General features: G+C 38.4%; 1 protein-coding gene across 2 annotated transcripts in view; it reads right to left on the reverse strand.

Annotated features, from left to right (window-relative positions):
• Positions 1-24,067, reverse strand: part of CACNG8 (calcium voltage-gated channel auxiliary subunit gamma 8) — a 659,572-nt gene that overhangs the window by 176,446 nt on the left and 459,059 nt on the right. For both annotated transcript variants that reach the window (XM_044080431.1, XM_044080440.1), the window contains exon 2: positions 9,261-9,510. In XM_044080431.1, coding sequence (XP_043936366.1) covers positions 9,261-9,510 — 250 coding nt within the window. The remainder of the gene's footprint in view (positions 1-9,260; positions 9,511-24,067) is intronic.

The following is a 24,067-nucleotide window of genomic DNA, read 5'->3' on the forward strand; positions in this document are numbered from 1 at the left end:
AACAACATCCTATTACATGGCAAAATTAGAACACCAGCCCCTAACACCACAAACACAACTGACAGCATAGCAACACAATTCACCAGATATTTCAATGAATCCATCCTCGCCCTATCCAAACTGCAACTTTCCTTCACCCACATTATGTCTCAAAATATAGACAACAAATATCATCCAATTCTCATTGCAGCCCAATAATATGAATACAATTAAAAAACTGCTTAAAAAACTGAAAGCCACAACACTCATGCCGAAAATAGCTGCAAAGGCTATATAGCTTACCCTGTAACAATTCCAATAAACCGATCTATAACCGAAAAAACTCTTTCTGATATATGGAAAATCTCCTATGCAATAACTCTCCACTAAGGAGGCACCGCAAAAGAACTATCAGACTCTCGCCCCATTGCTATCCTCTCACCTCTCTCCAAAATTCTTGAAAGATGTATACATATGCAAATTATGAACCACCGTAACACCCAAAACCTACTTAGTAAAACACAACATTGATTCTACCCCTCTCATAGTACCACTACAGTCCTCCTATCATTTACTGAAACTTTGAATACATATAGAAACAATGAAAATTTTGTATCAGCTCTCTTTCTAGACCTCTCCAAGACATTTGATACAGTTTCACATGTTAAACTTATCAACATCCTTTCTACCTTAAACCTATCAGAGTCCACTATTTCTTGGTTCCAAAGCTACCTCTCAGGACAACAACAGGCAGTGGAGTGGTAATCCGACATTTCCCCATCACTCCCAGTAACACTCCCAGTAACACTAGGTGTGCCTCAAGGCTCCATCCCTGTGCCACTACTTTTCCCTATCTTTACTAATAACCTCCATACCACTACACCCCAAGCTGCAGTAATATAATATGCAGATGACCCCACACTAATTTGTAATGCCTCTACCATCCAAGAATTACATGCACTGACACAAACATCCTTCCTCTCAGTTGAATCCTGGTTATCAGAACACCAGCTAATCCTAAACCCCAATAAAACACATTTACTATTATTCAATCCTACTAAATACAAACCTCCTTCTCTCTTCAACATAGTATCCAGTAATAACATCATTATCTCACCTGATAATCACGCCAAACTTCTAGGAATAGAAATCGATTGAAGCTTGACATTTGACATCTTCATTGCCCACACCATAAAAAAAGTGCACAATAAACTTGGGGCTCTTTACAGGAACAAACCCTTTATGACAAAAACAACCAAAGAAACTAAAGCCAGGACACACTTAATCTCTGCACTTACATATGCCTCCCCTATTCTCACTAACCTAAGAAAAAGAGACATCATGAAATTATATGCATGCTACAACAAAATTGCCAGGTTTGCCACCAAGTCACCCTATAGGTCACATCATTGCACAGCCCTACAACAACTACAATGGCTTAAATTCCCCCATCTCCTACTGTATAAGCAAGTAACCCTAACCCATAACATTCTACATAATCCAGAAAAAACTCCAGGCCTAATAAATTACTCAAGCCATACACAGGTAAAAGAGTTCTATGCTCCAACAACAAACAACTATTAGAAGTGTCAAAGGCCTCTAACTCTGCAGGAGAATCCCTGTACTCTTCCTGTATAGCCAGAGTATGGAATATCCTACCCACCAGTCTAACAAACAAATGCTCCATAACTGAGTTTAAAAATGCCCTAATATCCCACCTCAGTAATAAATGGCTGTGCCCTTACTCCACAACAGGGGAAGAGGTGACATAGGGAACCAAAATCACATCATGTCCATCTAGTCACTACAGCAGTGTTAACCAAAGCTGATACTTTATACTATATCTATTTGCAATATTGTTATATTGTGGACTCCTCCTCATGATTTCTTAGCTAATACAAGGACTGTACATCTTCACATCTTGTCCATGGTAAAGTACAGTTTTGTACCTACCATAAATGTAGATGTTCGAGGATTCCATTGCTGCAGTCCTGACTATTGTCCCAAAATACCTGCACCAAAAACATGTACAATATATACAACAATATATACAAAAATATACATGTAAACTCACCTACACAACCACTAAACATAGAGGGAAGGAGGAGGTAAATGGACTGCAGCAATGGAATCCTCGAACATCTACATTTAAAACTGTACTATGTTCTTCGTTTTCCATTGCTGCAGTCCTGACTATTGGGTAGAATCCCAAAGCAGAGAGGCTGGCAAATCATAAAAGAGTAGGAGCTGACAACATGCCTTGTAAAACAGCTGTGGCAAAACCAGCCCTAGACTTAGAGTAGATAGGAAGGTGATAATGCTTAGAGAAAGTATGCACTGAACTCCAAGTAGCTGCTTCCAAAATATCCTTAGTTGCCTCCGTAGCCCTAGTGGAATGAGGCCTAATCCCAGCTGGAATCTCCTTGCCATGATGGGAATAACAAAATGCAATGCAAAAGCCAATCCACCTAGAAATAGTTTGTTTCGACACAGGCTTGCCCTGTGAACTCAAAGCAAAGGAAACAAACAACTGCTGGGACTGCCTAAAATCCTTAGTCCTGCTTAAATAATTGCCTGTGTACATCTAAAGTGTGCAAAATCTTTTCCCCTTTATTTTGAGGGTCTGCATAAAACGTAGGCAAATGAATAGTTTGGTTTAAAGCCACACTAGAAACCACCTTAGGCATAAAGGAAGGATTAGTACGTAATGATACCCTATCCTTATGGAAAATCAAAAAGGGCTCTAGTGCCATAAGGGCCTGCAACTCAGACACCCTTCTTGCAGAAGTAATAGCCAACAGAAAAGCAGTCTTCCATGACAAGTATTTCAATTCAGCAGTAGCTGCAGGCTCAAAAGGTTGTAGAGTAAGTTTTTCCAACACAAAATTGAGATCCCAAGCAGGAGTAGGACTCGCTCGTTAGGGTCTTTCTTTCTTGCCCCTCTGAACTGCTGAACAAGGGATGCGAAAACAAAGGTGGGTCACAATCATAGTGAGCTGAAATTGCTGCAGCATGAATCTTAATGGAAGAGAAGGACAAACCTTTGTCCAATAACTCAGTAAGATATTGAAGAGCCACACTCAAATTAGGCTCAGAAATCTCCAAATTCTTTGCTGTACTCCAAAATAAAAATCTCTTCCATTTTCTGCGTACACTCTCCTTGTACTAGGTCTTCTAGCTTCCATAATCACATTTAAAACTTGTTGAGGAAGTTGAGACCTGCTGTGTTTCAACACAGAATATGCCAGGCTGTTAGATGAAGAGAATGAAGCTTGACATTGAGCAGATGACCGTCCTTCTGAGATAACAGATGAGGAATCAGAGGTAAAGGCCATGGAGGCTGCTTCTGTGCAGACCTTAGGTAGTGGGTAACAGTGTTGCCGAGGCCAATCTGGAGCTATCAAAATCATCCTTGGCCTGTCTTGTCTGACCTTTAATAGTACCTTTGGAAGAAGAGGCAGAGGTGGGGAACAACATACATGTTTTTCCAACTGAAGACAGAGACATCCACTTCCAAGCTGTGTGATGAAACCCCTTTGTGCAATACTTTGGCAGCTGGTGGTTTAGTGGAGAAGCAAACAGATCTATGTCTGAGTTCCCCATGACACTGTCAGTTTCTGAAATACATGAAGATCCAGTTTCCACTCGTGGGGGGATCCATTTGTTGTCTTAACACATCTGCTAAGGAGTTCTGTGCTCTTGCCCTGAAGAGTTAGTTGCAGCTAGCGCAGTCTCCCATAAAATCATTGCTTGCCTGCATAAAGGATAAGAATGTGTTCCCCTTGCTTGTTGATGTACCACATGACAGTTGTGTTGTCTGTTAGAATCAACACCTGCCCTGGAAGAAGTAACTCCTTGAAAGCCATTAATGCAAACTGGACTGCTAACATCTCCTTCATGTTGATATGTAGATGCTGTAGTCTGGCAGGCCACTTGTCTTGTATCCACTTTCCATTTAGATGAGCCCCCCAAGCAATGTCCGAGGCATCTGTCGTTAAGATCTGACGGTATTATTTGAATGACAGTGTCCAAATCCTGGCAGTGCTGTGTCCATACATTTTGAGATACCATTGTAGCTTCCTCATATGCAGTTTGGCATTGGGAAGCACCAAAGAAAAGAAGCCATGAAACCCTAATGGCCTTTGGACTGTCCTCCTTGCAGTCAGCACGGGATGAGATAGTTGATGGAAGTAAAGTGACAGACTCTTTTTGTTTGTCCTGCTGTATTCAGTCTCACACCCAGAAAGCACATGTCTTGAGAGGGTACTAGACTGCAATGCAGAGAACTGATAATGAAAATTTCCAGCTGCAACTTAGCCTTATAGGCACATGAAGTAGCTTCCTTGAGATCTAAAGTTACCATCCAGTGATCTTGTTGAGGAGAGATAAATCAAAAAATGGTCTCCGTGTTCCCCTTCTTTTGGTACAAGGAACAGGCACTGGCTGAATGGCCCCTATCTGAAGTAACTGAGAAACTTGCTGTGAGCCTCTCTTTTTCTTTGTGGAGGAGGGACGTCTGCTGCCTTTGAAAAAGGGGCATTGTATGGAAATAAAAATCTTAAACCGTGGTGTGAATGATATCCACCCATTTGTCTTGAGTAATTAAATCCCAATTTTTTCTTTGAAAGAGACAGTCTTCCTCCCATGCCCTCTCACCAGAAGTCTGCAGGGTGAACTCTCTGTTCTAGGCCTAAAAGAACCTAGCAGGCCAATTTCTAAACTTTGGTGGCTGCACCTGCAAAAAAAATCTTAACAGTTTGCATAGACTTAGCTTTGTCCTCCATTTTTTTTAAAACTGCTTCCACAGGCGATCCAAACAACACATCAGACGAATCAGAATAAGTAGGATACTCTGCATATCTTTCCACAGAGATTTCTGAAGCCTCTGAACACTGTTCAAAACTATCAAACTAATCATAGTAATCAAATCTTCTGCCATTTTAAGCATATGTTTTCAGCCTGGCCTACCTCCTGAGAAAGGCACATCCTAAATAGTAAGTTTCTGCCTGGGACTCCATGGAAACTCCTGGCAAAACCTCTGACTGCCGGGTTCATCAACCCTAGCTTCACTGTTTTGTCCTAACCTCCTCTTAATAGTGCGTTTGTTAACCTAGCACAAGAGCGGCAACCAACTAAACAAGGTATACACAAGGTATGGTAATCCCTATGAGGTATCTGTTTCCCACAAGAAATACAGTTATTCACTTTTTCTGACATCCGGTAAATACTGAGGCAAGAAAAACCAAAATGTTCCAACGGGTACTTAGCCAACTCTGTTTAAATATTTCAAAAACTGCTTCTGCATCGGACCATGCGGCAAAAGACTGAGGATACCGACAGCCTTATACTCTCTGGTATTTCGACGGGGGGACGCGGACTATACCCCAATAGTCAGGACTGCAGCAATGGAAAACGAAGAACATCTATTTTTATATGTGTTTATTGTGCTCTATGTTCCAAAATTATAATTGTTCATAAATGTATACACTGTTACTGACTGCTCTAATACTGTACTGTACTTAAATGTGGAGCTTTTCTCCCAGGGCCTCCGCTGAAAAAAGGACTGCTTGTCCAGATGGAATTTCCCGGTCATCAAATGTAAAATAAAATAAAATGATATATCTGTCTTAACAATTTCTGCAGATGGCATGTGATTAGGACTGTGAATCGAGTCCAGCTGTTGCCATAAATTATATAATGGAGAGTACTGTAAATCTCATTATTACAGCTAATGAAAATTAAAAAAAATGCCTATATGCATAGATACATATACACACAAACAATCCTATACACATCGTGAGTATAAACACCATTAATATCACATGTAAGAAAGCAATGTGGACCCATTGTACTTCCCTATGGATCAGAAGTAGCATAATTACATCCCTATCCATAATTCCATTAGAAACTGCTGCATGAACTCAGCTGTCACAGATTAATGTCACACACTATCTCAGCTTCTGGCAAAACTTTTTACTTCAAAACCCATGAAAAGTAAGTCACATGAGAGAGACACTTAATAACTTATGCGATAATAAAGACAACAACTTTTCGCCAGAGAACTGTCATAGATGATGGTCTCATAGCTGATGTTTTAGTGTATCAGCCATGAATTTCTGTCACAAAAGACTGTCACTTAAATGACAACCCACAACTCTCACAGACCTCACCTCACGTCTGACAAACAATAAATGTGTAGACTCTACTTATTTCTAGAATTCTACCATTACATAGGGCCTCATTATTTTTAAAGTATAATACTCATTTTCCACGCTTCTTTTCTTTAAACTGATACAGTATAGTTTATAAATCTATAAAGTAAAAAATACACTACAATATCTTTCACATTACTTTTCACATAGAAATATCCACACAAAACCTTGTGTAAACATCTTCAGACAAAAATTCAGTTACTGCTATAAAAGAATTTGTATAACTGAAAACAAATAGTTTCTTTATAATAGGAGTGACTTCTTTATTCCTTTATGTCATGATTTCTATGGAATATATCGTCATCATCTGCTCATTTTCACAGTAAGTTTCTGCTTGAGATATGTAGTAACAGCATGCCCTTATAAAACAATATAGTCTACTTTTACAGCAATTAGCCTGGAGCTATACTAACCTGCACAATAATAAATCAAGTGCTGGGATACTGTGTGATCAGCTTTTTATGAGATTTCAGGAGCAGAATGTCAGAGAGAAACCACTGAATATTCTATGCCAATCAGCAAAACAAAATGCAAAACCACTACAGATTTTGCAAGAAAATTTGTATAATTCAGCTCAATACATTGTAATGAGGTTATTCACTACTCTTTGAGGTTGCTATTTACATTCACTCCAAAATGTAAACTAATAATGTTTAATGCATCGATTATTTGTGTCAATTTATATTCTATTTTTAGTAAAAGCTATTATATAATTCTTTAAGTGTATCTCAATGTATTGTGAACATTTATCATGGATAATCATGTTTACTTTATCACTGATAGCCTCATTAGCCAGAACAAGGTTAAGCATTTTCATAAATCAGTAATCACAGATGACAAGTTCATTATAATAAACTACATGTCTACAATTTTTTTAGCATGTAACAAGGAAGAATTACATAGCTATACTAATTAGCATGATGAATTTATATATCCATTCTCAATAACATAATGTGTTCATAGGTTCATAGGTTGGTACTAGGCTATCGGCCCTAGGGCCTATACAAGCCTAGCCATAACAATTCCCTGGCTATTTCTTCCCACAATATTTACTTCCCTGGACTCCTGTCTAGCAGGGTAACTGACGTGATCCCCGTGGTGAATTTCCTATCTTCCATCCGATCGTCAAGGTTCCTTTTGAAGAGGGCCAAAGAGGCACTCTGCTTGACATGTATGAGCAGTCTATTTCAGAGTATGGGGAGTCTCTAGGTCAGGAACCTATACCTCCAGGATGTTTTGTTCATTGTGATGACAAGGTTTAGATCCCTGGAGCGTGTGGTTCTGAGGGATTGGGATTTCTTTAAGTGTAGCATGTCCAGCACCTCTGGGTTTGACATGGCCTTGTATGTTAAGCAGGGATCGGCTCTGAGTAGACAATATGTGACAAAGTATAGATTGAGTTTTTTTAGATGGTCAGCATAGGGCATCTGCTTTAGGCCTGTGATTCTTTTATTGAGGTATTTCTGTGGCCTTTCCAGTTGTTGCAGATGTCTTGAGAGGTACATACCAAACGAGCCATTGTATTCTATAATGGGTCTAATGAGGGATGAGTACAGTGGTACAATGACCTCCTTTTTTTCTCGATGAAAAGCCTTTAGTGATGTGGTGTGCCACATAGAAGGATTTTCTGACTGTTGTGTGGATGTGCTTATCAAAGGTGAGACCACTGTCCACCTGTGTCCCTAAGTCTCTTATCACATTTTCGGTGTTTAGTATACTGCCACCTATGTGGTAATTCACGGGTACATGCTTTTTCCCAAAGGGGATAACTGTACATTTCTTGGCATTGAGCTTAAGCCCATGGCTCTGGCACCAAGCATCTGTTTCTGTGTTGCTATGGTGTCTGTGATTTAACTATGGTGTAGAACAACTGGTAAGAATTAGTACACTGATCTCATTGGTAAAAGACAGTACATTAATTTGAAGGTGACAACACTGGGATTCATTGATTCCCTTTACTTGCTATGCACTTTTATCATTTTATGTATGACTCAGAATTGACAAAGTTAGCAAATCAGATGTATCCTGGGCAGCCATGGTTGTGCAGCGGTTAGCATTGCTGCCTCACAGCAGGAGGTTCTCCGGTTCAATTCCTGGCTGGGGTGCCTTCTGTGTGGAGTCTGCATGTCTTGCCTGTGATTGTGTGGGTTTCCTCTGGGTGCTCCGGTTTCCTCCCACACCCCAAAGACATGCAGTAGATGGGTTGGACACTCTAAATTGGCCCTAGGTGTGAGTGTGTGCCTTCTGTGGAAGGTTGGGCACCGGGCTGGCAACTCAACACTGTTAAACTCCACTGCCAATCATGAGTGGACAGATGATCCGCTGTGGCGACCCCTAACTGGGAAAAGCTGAAAGAAGAAGATGTAGCAAATCAGATATATCCTGATATGTACTACTTTTGTTTTAATATCAGTTTATCGCTGCTAACAACATACCGTAACAAGGAGTATAAGGGGGAAGCACCTACAATACATTTAATTTGTTATCATCTGGTAATATTATGTAAAGTTAAGAAAGTGCAAGTTGTGAAATGAGTATCCTGACTTGCACACTCATCTTCTGTTTTGTCATTTGCTGCTGACAAATTAATATTTGATATATTTCCTTTGGGGAATCCCTATTCATTCTGTGCAACTTGACAAGACGAGATGAGATTGTTTCAATTAGATAGAATGTCAGGACTGGTGCAGATAAAAAGGTGATCTGAGACCATCACGCATTATGGTAATAAGTAACAATTACTTAAGGGCCATAGTTTTATAAAATAATTTAATGGTGTACACATTTATTTTATACAGAAGTTAAAGTTTTAGATTAATAAACATGGATAATGACCATAGCTGATTTAAATACTATATTGAATACAATTATATAGCAAGTGTCCTTGGAATGTCTCTTGTCCTTTGTAAAGAACTATGTACTACTTTGAAAAAAATGCATGCATATGTGCCATTGATTAAATCAGGACAGACTCCATGAAGTCCTTAACATCAAAATCCAAAGATATACCTGGGAAGAACTCACTACAATAATAAATAATAAAACCAGTTAAAAAATGATTATTCTTACCTTCAAGGCAACATATTCTCCAAAGTCCTGAGTGTGTTAGGCCTCCAGGGTCTTTTTTGTCTTTCTGGTGTGGGTCATCCACAGTGAGGTTGGTTGTGTTGCAGATGAAGGCTCTGGCATAGAGCCAATAGTCAGTTCCTATGGCTATAGTCATAAGGCCGAAGGCCGCGAATGCCCCAACTGTGGTCAGCAGCATCTGGACACCTTTTTCACACCACACCATACTCTCTGCATTCCAGCTTCTCCCAAGCTCAAGAGTAAAACACAGAAGAAACCACAGCAAAACAAGAAGGAGAAAAAAGGAGATAAAAAAAGAGTTAAATTTCATTGTAAATTTTCCTAGTGAATGTAATCATATGTCCCACAAAACAATTTCAGATCATTGTCAAGTGTAATATTGGAAACTGTAATCGAAACAATAAATGCATCCTTCTTCCTCACTAGTTACCACCACCAATGAAATGCCTTTCTCTTCTGCTGTAATAATCTTATAAATATTGCATTCAACAGTGTTTATACATCTACCTACTGAACAATAGGTACAGTCTGTAACTCTGTTGCCTTTATTATGAAAGAGATTGTATAAATATGCAGGGGGTGTTGGGGGTGGCATACTGGTAAAGTACAAGGTTTGATTATCACCCTTAAAAGATATTTACTAGGCTTAAAGTAGCCCACAAGGGCAGCTGACCTAGTACTTACCTATAAACTCATTACTCATTACAACTATAACAGTTGTCAATTACTTCTAGAGGCACGTCTAAAAAGTATTATGTTTAAACTGAAGCACAGTACTTATTCATACAATAATCACCTACCAGGAAAAAACTATAACATGGCATAATTCTCTGTCCAGACATCCATATACCACTCCTTTTGTTAAATGGTTTCAACACATGACAGTCACATGTTTTTTTTTTTTTCAAGATAACTCTGCAGAAAAAAGTCTGTTCTGCTTTTGGAGTGTGTGTGTATATCTATCTCTCTCTCTCTCTCTCTCTCTATATATATATATATATATATATATATATATATATATTTCTGTTTCTGTTCCTATAATTCAAACCTGAAATATAGAGCAAGAAACCAGGTTTCCCTCAAGTCAGAGATCCTTTATAGATTAAACCTCACAGTAGCTAACTATTTAAAAGTAATTTGTAAATTCTTACCACTCCACTTAACTGTAATTGATCTGTGTTATGTACATGAATATGGATAAGTATTTTTATATTTCTAATCTAAACTACTTCCCAAATCTGTTTTTACGAATATGTAAATAAAGGAAATTTTAAAAGAAGACTGTTTTGAAATAATTTCCTGACATGAAAAATGATTTTGATGTAGAAATGGACGATTATGGAATCACTCTGTGTTAGGCAAAGGATAACAGAGATAATCTATGCAAAAATGAAAAAAAACAACATATAAATACAAAGAATATAGATGATCATCGAATTTTTATATGAGTAATCAGCTTTCTATGTACCATTCTAAAAAGAGACAAAACAACATTTTTTAGGAAAACTTCAGACATGATAACTGTTGTTGCAAATGCAATAAAAAAAAAATAAATCCAGTTCCATGGAACCACACAATATATCTACCAGTTTCCTACATAAAATCAGACACAAAGGAGAAAGTTACTGTCAGCTGCCTGTCGGGTGCCAGGATCCGCCACATAACGCACAAACTCAGGTCACTCCACAACAAGTACAAATACGCAGGGGCGGCTTGTGGCATTGGACTGCCAGACTGCAGCCCCCTCAGCTAAAAAGAAGAAGAAAATGTAAAAAAAAAAATACCTTTTCTTGTGTGTAGCAGATGGGTTTTTTTTTGCTTAATGCAAAATTCGAGTCCGCGACTCGGAAGTACGCGCATGCACACTTTAACCGCCTCGGGCTGCGGCGGTTTTAAACATATTTTTTTTTGGTTTTGATTGCAGCCCGGTGGAGTAATGAAGGCATCATTGTGATGCCCAGAAGTCTATGTGGTTCCAAACCGCATAGAATTGGAAGGGGCTCGGACTGCGACGTCCACAGGCACGTCACGACGTGCTTGCTGGGCTAAATGCTGATGATTGGTTGTCGCTCTCTTCCCGGGCTTTATGTGCTGGGAAAAGAGCGAGAAGCAAACAGTTGCAGCCAGTTTCGGCTGTGGACTTGTCACTTGTGTTGTGTGGTGGATTTTATTTGCTTGCCTTGGCGGCCTAGTTTCGTTCATTGGATTTTCAGCGGCTTATACAAGGTAAGTACCGAACATAGATTGAGCAAGCAAGAGTGAAATAAAACCATTCAAGAGATTTCATTCTCCCCTTACTGAAGTATTTGCAGAAGGAGACAGTATTGTGGAAGAGCAGAAGGAGATTGAATTGGCATGTAAAATTGCAGGAACTCAAGATAGTTCCTTGCTTTTCTACAAAGCTTATCATTTTTTTTTTTATTTGTCAAAGCAAAGACTGGTCAAATAAGGATCATTTCTGACCCATAGTATGTTGTAAAACATCTGCATTTGTGATTTGCATTTTGCTGACTTGGGTTTCAAGTATATATTACAATGATTTAAGCTTTGCAGCAGGTTAAACATTCTGTAGAAACACAAAAAATGACACTGATGATTTACCTTGTTGGAGTAGCAATGTGTAAGGATAGTACAATATCCAGACCTGTCTCTAAATATATTACTTATTGAGTTTTGTTTATCGATCTCATTTTTGCTTGACTTAAGTGGCTGTAGAGAAAACAAGAGTAACCAAAGAAATGTTTTACTTATTCTTCCAGTTTAGTATTAGTATATTTCTGACTGCTTTCTAGAGTAAATAGCCTGTGGAGCCTGGAGTGATACTTGGAGTTTTCTTCTACTTTATGTTTGAACATTTGACACAGTTCAGTGGGTGTGTTGTTGATTAGCTCTGTAAATCAGGAAGAAATTTAAAATACCATGGCCACACTTTCAGATTCATATATCAAATGATGATATAATATTTTCCTATGTTCTTCTACTTATTTACGTCATACTACATGGTGGTGTTACCTTTCAGTAACTGTTGATATTAATCTTCCTCTAGTTTTAATGAGAATGTATGGTATGGTTCAGTTTTTCTTATGATCAGTATAGTTTGATTAATTCATCGTTAGTGTGATGGCTGCTGTTTGTTAAATATGTCTTTATTATTTTCAATGACCTAAAACTAGATAATTGTGATTGATCACAGAGCTCTCTCCGTGGCCCTGCTAGTATTTTGACAGACTGGATATGGTAAAAAGACAAGGAAGAAGATTACTTGCCAATCCTAGTGTGTGCCAAAAATGGCAATAAGTGAGATTTTACATGAAACTGATTTTTCTATGCCAACTGCATTGCAAATGTTTTGCTGTGTACTAATCTTTGTTGTACATTGATAAATAATTCAGAAGTAGTTATATACTTACTTTAGGATACATGAGGAGTTATATCCTTGTGACCTGGTAATTGATTTCTAAGGTTTATAAAGCTGTTAAGGAGGGAATGCTTACTGAAACTACTATATTTGACTTTTCTGATCATTAAATATGTTAAACAAATGTTAGTGAAATCATTTTTCATTTAAACCCAATCTTTCTTATTTATATGCCCATCCTTTGACCTCAGGCTCACTAGCTCTTCAGTCTATCCTCTCTAGCAATGTGTTTTGGAGACAGTCAGAGTAATTAGTTTCTTTAGGATATATTGATTGCTGTAGCTCATAATGTGTAGTTAGAAAAAATCTGTAAAGTTGAAAGGCTGTGAAATTAAGTTTAGAGTTTTTTCACATTTTTTACTTAAATAACTGAAATCATTTACAAAGAGTCTGTATGTCTCTAGTGCATAACACATTGTTAATCTCATTTCAATTACCATGATAGAAATTAATTTATTGAATGTGTGCATCAAGAAGAGAGCTATTTTTGCCATATTACATCAATTAAGGGTGCAGATATCGGAGCTACAAGAAATGGGGAAACCAACCATCTGCTGCAACTGACAGGACTGTTAAACTGGTTGTTGTTGTGTCTTTCGGCTTTTCCCGGTTAGGGGTCGACACAGCAGAAACTCCGGTCCACTAATGATTGGTAGTTGATTTTTATGTGCTGGGTTACCAGCCCTGATGCACAACCTTCAACGAAGGCATGCCCATTCACGCATGTCTCCACGCAGAAGATGCTCTAGCTGAGAGTCGAACTGGACAGCATCTTACTGTGAGGCAACAACGCTACTGCAGCACCACCACCGCGGGTATAGCAATGTTTAAAATGTGTCCCTGGTTTTTGGGCTTTCGTCTCGCCCCAATAAACTTTGACTTTTTCCAGATTTCTTGTGCTGTGAAGCTGAAAGATACAGTTGAGTGTCGAGTAGATTTTACAAGGAGCTGAGAGCTGCAGGGGAAGAGAAGTTTAGTGCTGCTTATAAGTCTACATTAATAGCACAACAGGTAGTGTACTTGCTTTTGACGCAGAAGGCTGTGGTTTCTACTCCCGCAGGGGGTGGTTGCTGCCATACTGAGAATGTCCTCTTTGGCGAAGATGTAGGCACTTTATTTCTAGATGAAACAATGAAATATAAAGTTGTTTGCTAGCACCAACCTCTTTATTACTTACATATCACTTTAAGATGGAATTTTATAGATGACTTTTACTTCTGCAGAGATTGTGCATGTTTAGTGATACTGGTGGCTTGTAGAAGTTTGAGTAGACTTTTATGATGGAAATGTTCTCAATTTGGCAGTTTTGTCATTATTGGTGCATGCATTTTGTTTCATTGTTTACTGGAAAAAATGTTCAAAACACTACATTTATAACACCCTCTAACAACTGTACTGTATTATACAAGGAATATAATTTAATACAATCAGGAAGGTGTATCACACAGTTTACCTTCATGTGTGTGTATTGCACATGGTCGAACATCAATTGTTCGAAAGGCAGTGTGTAAAGTTTGCAAACGCCGAACGGAAAAAGGTTAGAATGTGCAATGAGCGAATCCACAGTGACATTCGCTCAGTGCACATTCGACATTTTGGGGTGGATTGCACTATAGTGGGGATTGGAAAATGGTCTCTTTCCACACTGTGGTGCGATCTCTGAGTTAGAATATTAAAGTAGAGGGTGTGGGGGGTGCAGTCCCCACATAGGGGCTGCGGGGGGGGGGGCTTGCCCCCCCCCCTGCTTTACACTTCGTTTTTCTTTCAATATTTATGTTCAAAAATCAGTGAATCTGCTTTTTGATTTGCTGATTTTCGAACACGAACATATGGAATTGTCGCTGTTGTGACTTTCATGGTTACGATTCGCTCATATGAGCAATCGCACCACTGTGATTCGGTTTTATAAAGGTAAACCATATCACACAACACATGTATGTCTTATGTGCAAGGGGCCTATCATTTGAAAACAGACCAAAGTTAATCTTTATACTGGCCAAATGTATTTTCTTGAATGTGGATTCCAATGCTGTTTCAGTGAATGTGAGTTTCAAGGGCAGAGAAGTTTTAATGCTAAGTATGTTTTCATTGTGAGACTGCATTGCATTGTTTAGCAGATGTCTTAATGTTTGTGCTGTAAAATGCAAAATAAAACTTTCAAATGAAATTTAAATCATTGTAGAAGTAAAGCAGTATGCACATTACAGTGTTTATGGTAAATGGTGCGAAATAGACAAGTAGTGGGACATTGGAATGGCTGCAGGGGGAGGCTCCATTCGACCATGATTTTGTGAAGGGGAAGGGCGGCAAACTCAAAGACAGCCCTGGCTGAGCTATACATCTCAACTGTCCAGATTTTCACAGAATGAATAGATTTTTGCTTCTTATTTTTTGGTTTGTTCCTCATAACATTTGTGGTTTTCTGGCAAATCATTCAGGAATTAAGCTACTAAATAATGACAGACATTGAGTTTCAGTCTTCATAACCTTCAGAAAAATGCATGCTAAAACAAGACCTGTTATTCTATCAACTTAGTTTATACAAGAGCAATATTTTGTACTGTTTGCATTTGGCCTTGTTCAGATTTCCTGCATTAACAAGTTGAGAGGTACATGCAAATAAATTGCTTTATAGAATTAGGCATATCCAAACCTCTCAACTGTCCCCAATTTGGCTCAAAATGTTGCTCTCCCTCTAATAATCCCTTCACAAAATGTCAATTTTGGAAGAAAACATGGAAGGTTTACAATTAATAAATAACTGTAATAATCTGAGTTATAGATTATTTCAGAAATGCATGTAGAGTAATTTACTTTGTGAGCTGCTCAAGTTAACAGTACTAATATTAAAAAAGTGTCCTTTCTTTGACAGGTTTCCAGCTGTATTGTGTGGCTACTTTATATTTTTGCATCGCATTTTTGGTCCATTTTTCATAAAATTGTGTTTTTCTGGCAAATTCGAGGCAAATCATTAAAGATTGAAGTTAGAAAATAATGACAGACATTTGAGTTTCAGATTTCATACCCTTCAGAAAATTCATACTAATGCAAGACCTACTATTCTATTAGAAAGTTTATAAGAGCAATATTTAAATATTGTCCTTATTTTTAGGCATTTGTCCCACTTCTGTGTATGGCTTTGTCCAGATTTCTTACTCTGAGGTTGAGATATGACAAATGTGTCAGGGCCATCACAGTCAGCCAGAAACATTTCAAATTGTGACATACTTGCTGCACCCCACTCCCCCATGTAGTGACTCTGGATGTGTCCAAGCAAGGCAAGGAGCAGTTATACAGTGTAAGTGTGCAGAGTATCCCACCATCCAAGGTAGACAAGTACTACAGTGGCTTTTCATCTGTCCTTGCTTGATTTTGCAGAATGTTCTGGTTTTCTGTCATATTTTTATACTGTTGATTTATGCTTCTTATTATTCAGAAAGTGCCTGTTGCTCTGTGTTGAAGTAGCAATGCTTTCATGACCATCAGGTAAGCTTGTCTGAGATTGTAAGATGCAAGTAAGCTTTAATAACCATACTGTTAAAGAATTACCAACATTGAAAGCCTTTTTGTTGTTGCCATGCAGAGAATACTTACATAACTAGATAACGTATAAGCCTTGGGTATTGAAATGCATATGACAGTATTTGTAGTAAAGGACAGAATTACAGTATTTTAAGAAGTAAATCCTGAAGCAACTAGAAGCTCATTATCTTTGTTGGAGACTTGCAGTCATCTTTGCAGGCTTTACCCGTAAACTAAGCAGAATGCCAATCTATCATGTGTGGTCCATAACATGTGCAGTAATTTTTTAAGCAATTTATCTTGAGCTTGCTTCTTGTTTGCTGTTCAATTTTTACTTGGAACATGTTTTCCCCATGAAACAAGTAGATAGTTGTTGTCAGGCAGCAGGTCTTTTTTGGATAAGAAACATTTTTACAATTGGGGGTATCACAGAGATTGCTACTTTCAGCATGTTACTTGATACTTTTATAAAGCTGAATATAAATTATAATTAGAACTGCAGTGCAAGGAGAAGTGGTTTGAGTTGAGTGCTGCTTGTTTTTCTTATACTTGACTTTGACTGGCATTCCAGTAATGTATTTAAAAAGTATTTTTTTTTTTATGCCTTGCAACCTTTTTGTTTCCATCTAGATATTAAGTAAGCTGTCATGCAGCCAATGCATTTCAATATTTGTTTTTGTTCTACACTTCATTTTGTCTTGGATGGACTCTTATAATGATGGTTTGGCACCCAGGGCAGCATATTTAATTAAAGTTCTAGTTTTTGTGGTTTTGAGTATAGCCCCTTCCCTTTCTAGCTGGCCACACCCCATCCCATTGGCCCCACCCATTCAGCTGTCTCCTGCAGCCCCCCTTTGATTTGAAGTCACCAGCCGCCACTGCAAATACGGCTCTGTCATTGTCCATGTTGGTGTGAATGACCTGAGACATACCACCCTGGACTAAATGAAAAGAGACATGGAGGAGCTCTTGGATAATGTAGCCCAGGCAGGTATGACCCTAGCCCTGAGTAGCATCCTGCCATCACCCAGAATGATACCACAGTACAAGGACAAAATGACTGACTTCAACAATTGGCTGATTTTCTGATGTCATTCTAGGGGGATCCAGTATCTGTCTGCCTGGTACGACATGGTCGACAGACCACGATGCTTTGACAGAGATGGCCTGCACCTGCTGACCTTGGGATTCTGGATACTGGCTAAGGATATTGCCACCCCTTAGTACCTTTTTAGGCAAGGTTCAAATGCCAAATTCATCACCATAACACGTACAAGCAAGCAAGCAAAGTCTGAGGGTAATGCTACACAATGCTAGAAGTTGAAACCTCAAAATGCACTCACTCAAGGCACTCCTTAAAATGGAGTACATCAACATCTCTGCAGTGACAGAGACCAGGTTCAAGGCTCCAGAGAGCACTCCTGCACTACCAGGATATAATTCATAGCACACCTTTCCGCCACCTAACCTGGATCAAAACACTAAAGGTGGAGGCATGTCCATATTCATTAAGGATATCCACACCTCCAGGCTAGTTGCTCAAGATAATGCATCTGCAATTATCCAAGTGCAACTAACACTGGGCAAGACTGCAATCCAGGTTGTAGCTTGTTGCAGATCCCCCACCATGCCTTAGGATTCCCACTTTTAATTTTTTAAGATACTGGAAAATATTAAGGTACGACCCGATACATTAATTATGGGTGATTTCAACTACCCCATCATCAGCTGGGAAAACTACCAACTCATTTACTCAAAGTTTTCTGGAATTCATAAATTCCAACACCTTGGATCAGTTGTCCACACCACTACCAGGGGCAGCAATATCCTGGACCTGGCCATTACCAATATGGGTAACTGGTATTCCACTCCAGAGGTCAACTCATCGCTGGTCAGATCTGACCACAAGCAAGTCACCCTAGACATCTGTATCACACCCCGCTACCCATTAAGGAAACCACCATCAAAAACTACTCCAAAGCCAAGTTCATGCTTCTTAAGACAGAAGTAAAAAACTTCATGACACCCACGCAGATGGAAAATAGAGGTATGACTGCTGAATCTTATAAAAATGCACTGTATAAGCACATACACAAGTGCATGGATTGTGCCATCCCCAACAGAACCAAGACGCTATCCTCAAAAAAAGGAAGCCAATCTGGTGGCCCCCTGCCATAAACAATCTCTACAACAGAAGGAAGAAGCTGTTGCAAAAGAAATAGTAAAATTCCAAGATTGGAGGAACTCCCTGGCCAGCCTAAGCAAGAAGCTGAGATCCCTCATAAAATCCTCCAAAGCCAGTTATGAAAATAAAATCGCCAGTGATTCCAAAGACAACCACAAAGCATTCTACAGCTATGTCAAGAATCTCAATGGCAACACTCAGATCTGCTCTGAGCTACAGCACAGTGGCACTAAATATACAGAACCAACTGATATTGCCAACATCCTGGCAGATAGGTTCAGTGCTAACTTTAACCCCCTCTTACCCTCCAAAAGGCCTATCTTAACACCGGAAGAATGCAAAGCCCCTGTAATCAGGGATGAACAAGCAAAGACCGCACTCTCCAAAGCCAAGAACACAGCATCCATGGGACCAGACAACATCCCAGGTTGTGTGCTGCACGAACTACAGAATGAACTGGCACCCCACCTAAGTGCCATGTTCAGTCATAGCCTCACCTCAAGCTATGTGCCTACTGAATGGCACACAGCAACGGTTGTCCCACTCTGCAAATGGGATGCCACCACGGACCGTGGAAACTACCTCCCCATTAGCCTGATGAGCCTGGTCTGCAAGGCCATGGAACATATCATACTGGGGCTTATAAACAAAGACATAGTTAACCTCCAAACACTGGATCCCACTCAGTTTGGGTTTGTAAAAGGTAGATCATGTCTATTAAACCTGATAGACTTCTTTAAAGCAGTCATCAGAGCCACAGACAAGGGCAAGGTAGTTCATACTGCCTATCTTGACCTCGCCAAGGCATTTTATACCATCCCCCACACTGGAATTATGGATAAACTCACTAAACTGGGCATAAATCCCTATGTCACAAGATGGGTGGCCGACTCCAAGTCCGACTTCAGACCAGTGATGAGTGGAGTACCACAGGGTTCGGTGCTGGGTCCTCTCCTGTTCGGCATCTACTTCTCTGAAGTGCAGGCCAACACAGAAGGTCTTTGGCTAACAAAGCTCGCAGATGACTGCAAACTGGGAGCCATAATAGAATCAACTAATGATGTAGACATTCTGCAAAAGGGCCTCACAGAGACAGATGCTTGGTGTCAACGTCATGGCCTCATGCTCAATGCCAAGAAGTGCACTGTCATCCCCTTTGGGAACACACATAGGCGGTAGCTCACTAAACAGTGAAAGTGTGATAAGAGACCTTGGGACACAGGTGGACAGTAGTCTCTCCTTTGATAACCACACTGCCAAAGTAGTCAGGAAATCCTTCTACATGGCACCTCATCACAAAAGGCTTCTTCTCTAGAAAAAAAGGAGGTCATTGTTCCTCTCTACTCATCCCTCATCAGACCCATTATAGAGTACAATGCCCCATTTGGCATGTGTCTCGCAAGACATCTACAACAATTGGAAAGGCCACAGTAAAACCTCACTAAAAGGATTATCGGCTGCAAACAGATACCATGCACAGACCATCTCAAAAAACTGTAGCTCTACTCCGTCGCATATTGCCTACTCAGGGGTGATCTCTGCCTAACATACAAAACTACGTCAAACCCAGAGCTGTTGGACATGCTACACTTAAAGAAATCCCAATCTCTCTGTACCACACGCTCGAGGGACCCAAACCTTGTCACCACAATAAACAGAACATGCTGGAGGGATAGAGTCCTGTCCCAGAGACTTCCCATACTCTCGAACAAACTATCCATTCATGTCAAGCAAAGCTCCTCATCGCCCCTCTTTAAGAAAAATCTTGACGACTTGATGGTAAATAGAAAATTCACCCCGGGGATCACTTCTGTGGCACTGCTCAACAGAGGCACAGAAAAATAATTTTCTTGGGTGGCGAAAGCCAGGGAATTTTTTTGTCTAAGCTTATATAGGCTTCAGGGCTGATAGCCTAGTACCTACCTATGAACCTATGAACAACAAACCAAACCCTCTATTAATCATGTTGAAACAAAAGGTGACCATGTGGATATGCCCCGGACCTGTGACCACAGGCTGTAGTGGTACCGATTCACAAAGTAGGTGTGTGTGTGTGTGTGTGTGTGTGTGTGTGTGTGTGTGTGTGTGTGTGTGTGTGTGTGTGTCAGCCAGGACACAAAGCATTGGTTGGACAGAGAGGGTGCTGTCGGCGTTGGTTTGACCCCTCAGCTGAGATCTTAACCCTATAGCTGTGCCAGTGGGCAGTCTTGCTGGGGATCTGGAGAAAGAGGGAGAAACCAACCCCAGACTGACTGTGATCTCTGTGTGCATTTAAGGGAAATTGTACTTTGCTGTGTATACTAGGCAAAGAGTAATTATCAAGATTAATCAGAATAAACTGTACTGCATAACTGTAAAAGCAATTACATTAAAATAATTCATAGCTGAGCTAGCTCAGAGATAAAAAAAAAAGTGGGGATAGAGAGACGGTGAAGGAAAACATGTTTAAGGATGAAAACCAGTGTGTGCAAGGATTAGCATTGTTAGAAGAATGAACAAAAGATGAAAATGTCTTGCTTTATTTCATTTCCTTATTAAGAATGTAAGTAAATTGATTGATTCAAATGAACTTTTTAGCCATGTGTTTGGCAATACAGAACTACAGAAATGACCTTCTGTTAAACACAAATACAACCACACAGGTAGGATATGTTCAAATCCTCTTATGTTGCTTATGATGTAATGTATCGTTATTATTTGTATGCGTACACTCTTTAGCATATACAACACCGACATTATCACTCTTGCTAGAAGCACACAGCTATTGCTGTAACAAAACCATATACAAATCATAATATTAACTAAAAACGAAAAGAAATGACACAATGAACAAATAATGATAGAATACATTACACATTGAAGACAAAAACAGGTGATATGGGCATCTCACACACTACAGTAAACAAAACATAATCATCAAAAGTGAAACTTCATACTTGTCACAAATACTGAAAATTGAATGTAGCACATCACTCATTACTCACATACATTATCCCTGTTTGGCTAATAGACACACAGTCATTTCTGTAAAGAGTCTTCATCCCCATGCATTACAACCACTACATGAAAGGCTGTCACAAATGACCTACATGACAAAGAAAGGCCATATTCCTGATATAGATGAATTACAAGGCATCTCAAAACACTAACCATGAGGCCAGATTAAATACTGTACATCTCAAAAACCTATCTATGGGGTCTGACAGTGGTAGGGCACTTTAAAAAATATAGCAGAGAAGCTGGAAAACTCAATAATGCATGGATATGAAAACAATCACTAAGAAATAATTCTGTTTGGGTGGTGAATCAATGTCATATACCAATGACATCTTAAAATACCAAAAATAATATTGACAGGTCATATCTCTCTTTTGTAGGTATCCAGTCATGCATACTGACAAAACACAATGCTGGTCTTTGACAAGAAGCATATAACAAAAAATCAACTACCCTTGACAGTAATATTTTTAGGGCCGGTTTATTAGTAAATGCAATGGCCAAAATAGGGAACTTGCAGACAGCTTAGGCTTAGAAGAATCACTTACAACAGGTCTCATATACATCTTGACTAGAACTCCATTCACTGCTCCTATAGGTATCACTCCACCAACGAAGCATGGCTTGTGTATGTAAGCAGACCAGCTGATTCCTTTTTTTTTTTTTTTACAAAAAAATTTTTATTTTGTTTTCATTGTAAACATACACAAATGTACATATAACAAATACAATAAAACAATAAATCTATTTACAATATTTAAATTCATCCATGATAAACAATCATTTTATCCATGAGACATTATCAGCATTTGTTCAAAAGGTTTTCCAATTTTTGCCATGCTATTTTTTATATGAGTAATGTTATGAGTTCTATAACAAATGGTTTGCAGTTCTTTTTTTGCAAACAAATTTTGCTAAACTAATAAATTCTTTAAACATCAAATCTTGTTTACTTTTCTTTTTCAAAGTAATAACTTTTCTGGCAATTGCAAGAATTAACCAGAGTAACTGAATCTGAGATTTAGGTACTACATTAGGTATAGCAACATTGAATAGGATTAGTGAGTTAGAAATATGACAGTTATCAAACCATAAAGCCTTTACAAAATATCTGAAGTCTTTCCAGTATTGAACAACATTTCTACATTCAATGAACATGTGAACCCAGTTCACTTCTAGTAATTCATCACATTTCCAACATTTACTCTCACTGTTTTTGAGTATAAGATTTATTTTATGTGAAGTATAGAAACTCCTATTCATAAATTTCCATGTATACAATCTCTAATATAATGAAGAAGAGATACCATATGTAGATTTCAATAACAGTTGTTTGGATTCATTAGATATGTGTTCTCCATTAATCTTTACATAGTAATTCCAAAAATCTGAGTCAAACTTTAGAGTGTCTTCTCTTAGTATCTTATAGATAGGTGAGGTACTTAATTTTTGATCATCTGTCTTTTCAAGACACCTAATTAGAAGCTGGATCAAACTAGGTATAGATTCAGTCTCTAGGTTGATTGATACTCTCATTTTGTTTTCTATAAACTGCTGTAATGAGTGTATAAACAACCAACTGTCTTTACTATTATCAAAACTACATATAAGATAGTTTAGTGGTTTAATACTCTTATTATCAATAAACTGATGCCAGAATATCAAGTTGTTTTCCTTTCATTTTTGCATCGCATTGATGTTGAAAGAATCTAGGCAATCAGGGGAGTATGCTATAGGGAATATAAGAAATATGAATTATTTAATGTTGTAATTACAATCAATTATATTTTTAAAATGATTTAATATTTGATTAATGCCATAAGAAAAATGATCAAACTTCTTATTAAATAAACACAATTTACTTAAAAGCCAATGAACTCCACTTATTCCGTATTGTTCCTTAAACTGATTTTCTATAGTTCTGACATCATTTATATGAATCTCATGTATTGTTTTTCCAGTCAGATATATAGGTAGGTGAGATCCAATGTAAAATTACATTAATTTTAACTGATTTGGAATAAAGATCTAAGCTAGGGAATGCTATTCCATTACTGTTCCAAGCTCTAATATGCCATTTATATGCAATCCTAGGTTTTAAGGGGAACCATACAAATTTAAATAGCATGGAATCTAATTTTTTAAATTCATTTTTGGGAGGGGGTAGTATCAATGACTGTATATAAAACAAAATTTTAAGTAAAATTATCATTTTAATTAAAGACTGCTTATCATCCATTGTGAAGAACATTTTATTCCATCTTTTGATTAGTTCACTAATGGTGGTTATTAAATTACTGTAGTTTACTTTAACAGATTCTTTCCATGTACTCTTTATACTGACACCCAAATATTCTAACACATCATTCTCCCAATTAAACAGGCTATTCTCTCTTAGTTTTTTTTATCCTGTGTTAATTAGTAATGTTTTAGATTTATTATAATTAAATTTAAGCCCTGAAATTCTTTCCAACTCGCTTAACGTATTTATATCATGCAAAGAACCATCAATATCACCCAAAGTTAACAACATATCATCAGCAATTAATGTGTATCTTAGTACAATAGTCCTTATTAACTTGAAAGCCTTTTATATTTTGCTTGTTTCTGATATATGTAGCGAAAGGTTCCACTGAAAGAGCAAACAATAATTATGACAAAGGTAAC

This window comes from Protopterus annectens, chromosome 1.part1 (genome assembly GCF_019279795.1).
Source record: "Protopterus annectens isolate FY-2018-M chromosome 1.part1, PAN1.0, whole genome shotgun sequence".
NCBI lineage: Eukaryota > Metazoa > Chordata > Ceratodontiformes > Protopteridae > Protopterus > Protopterus annectens.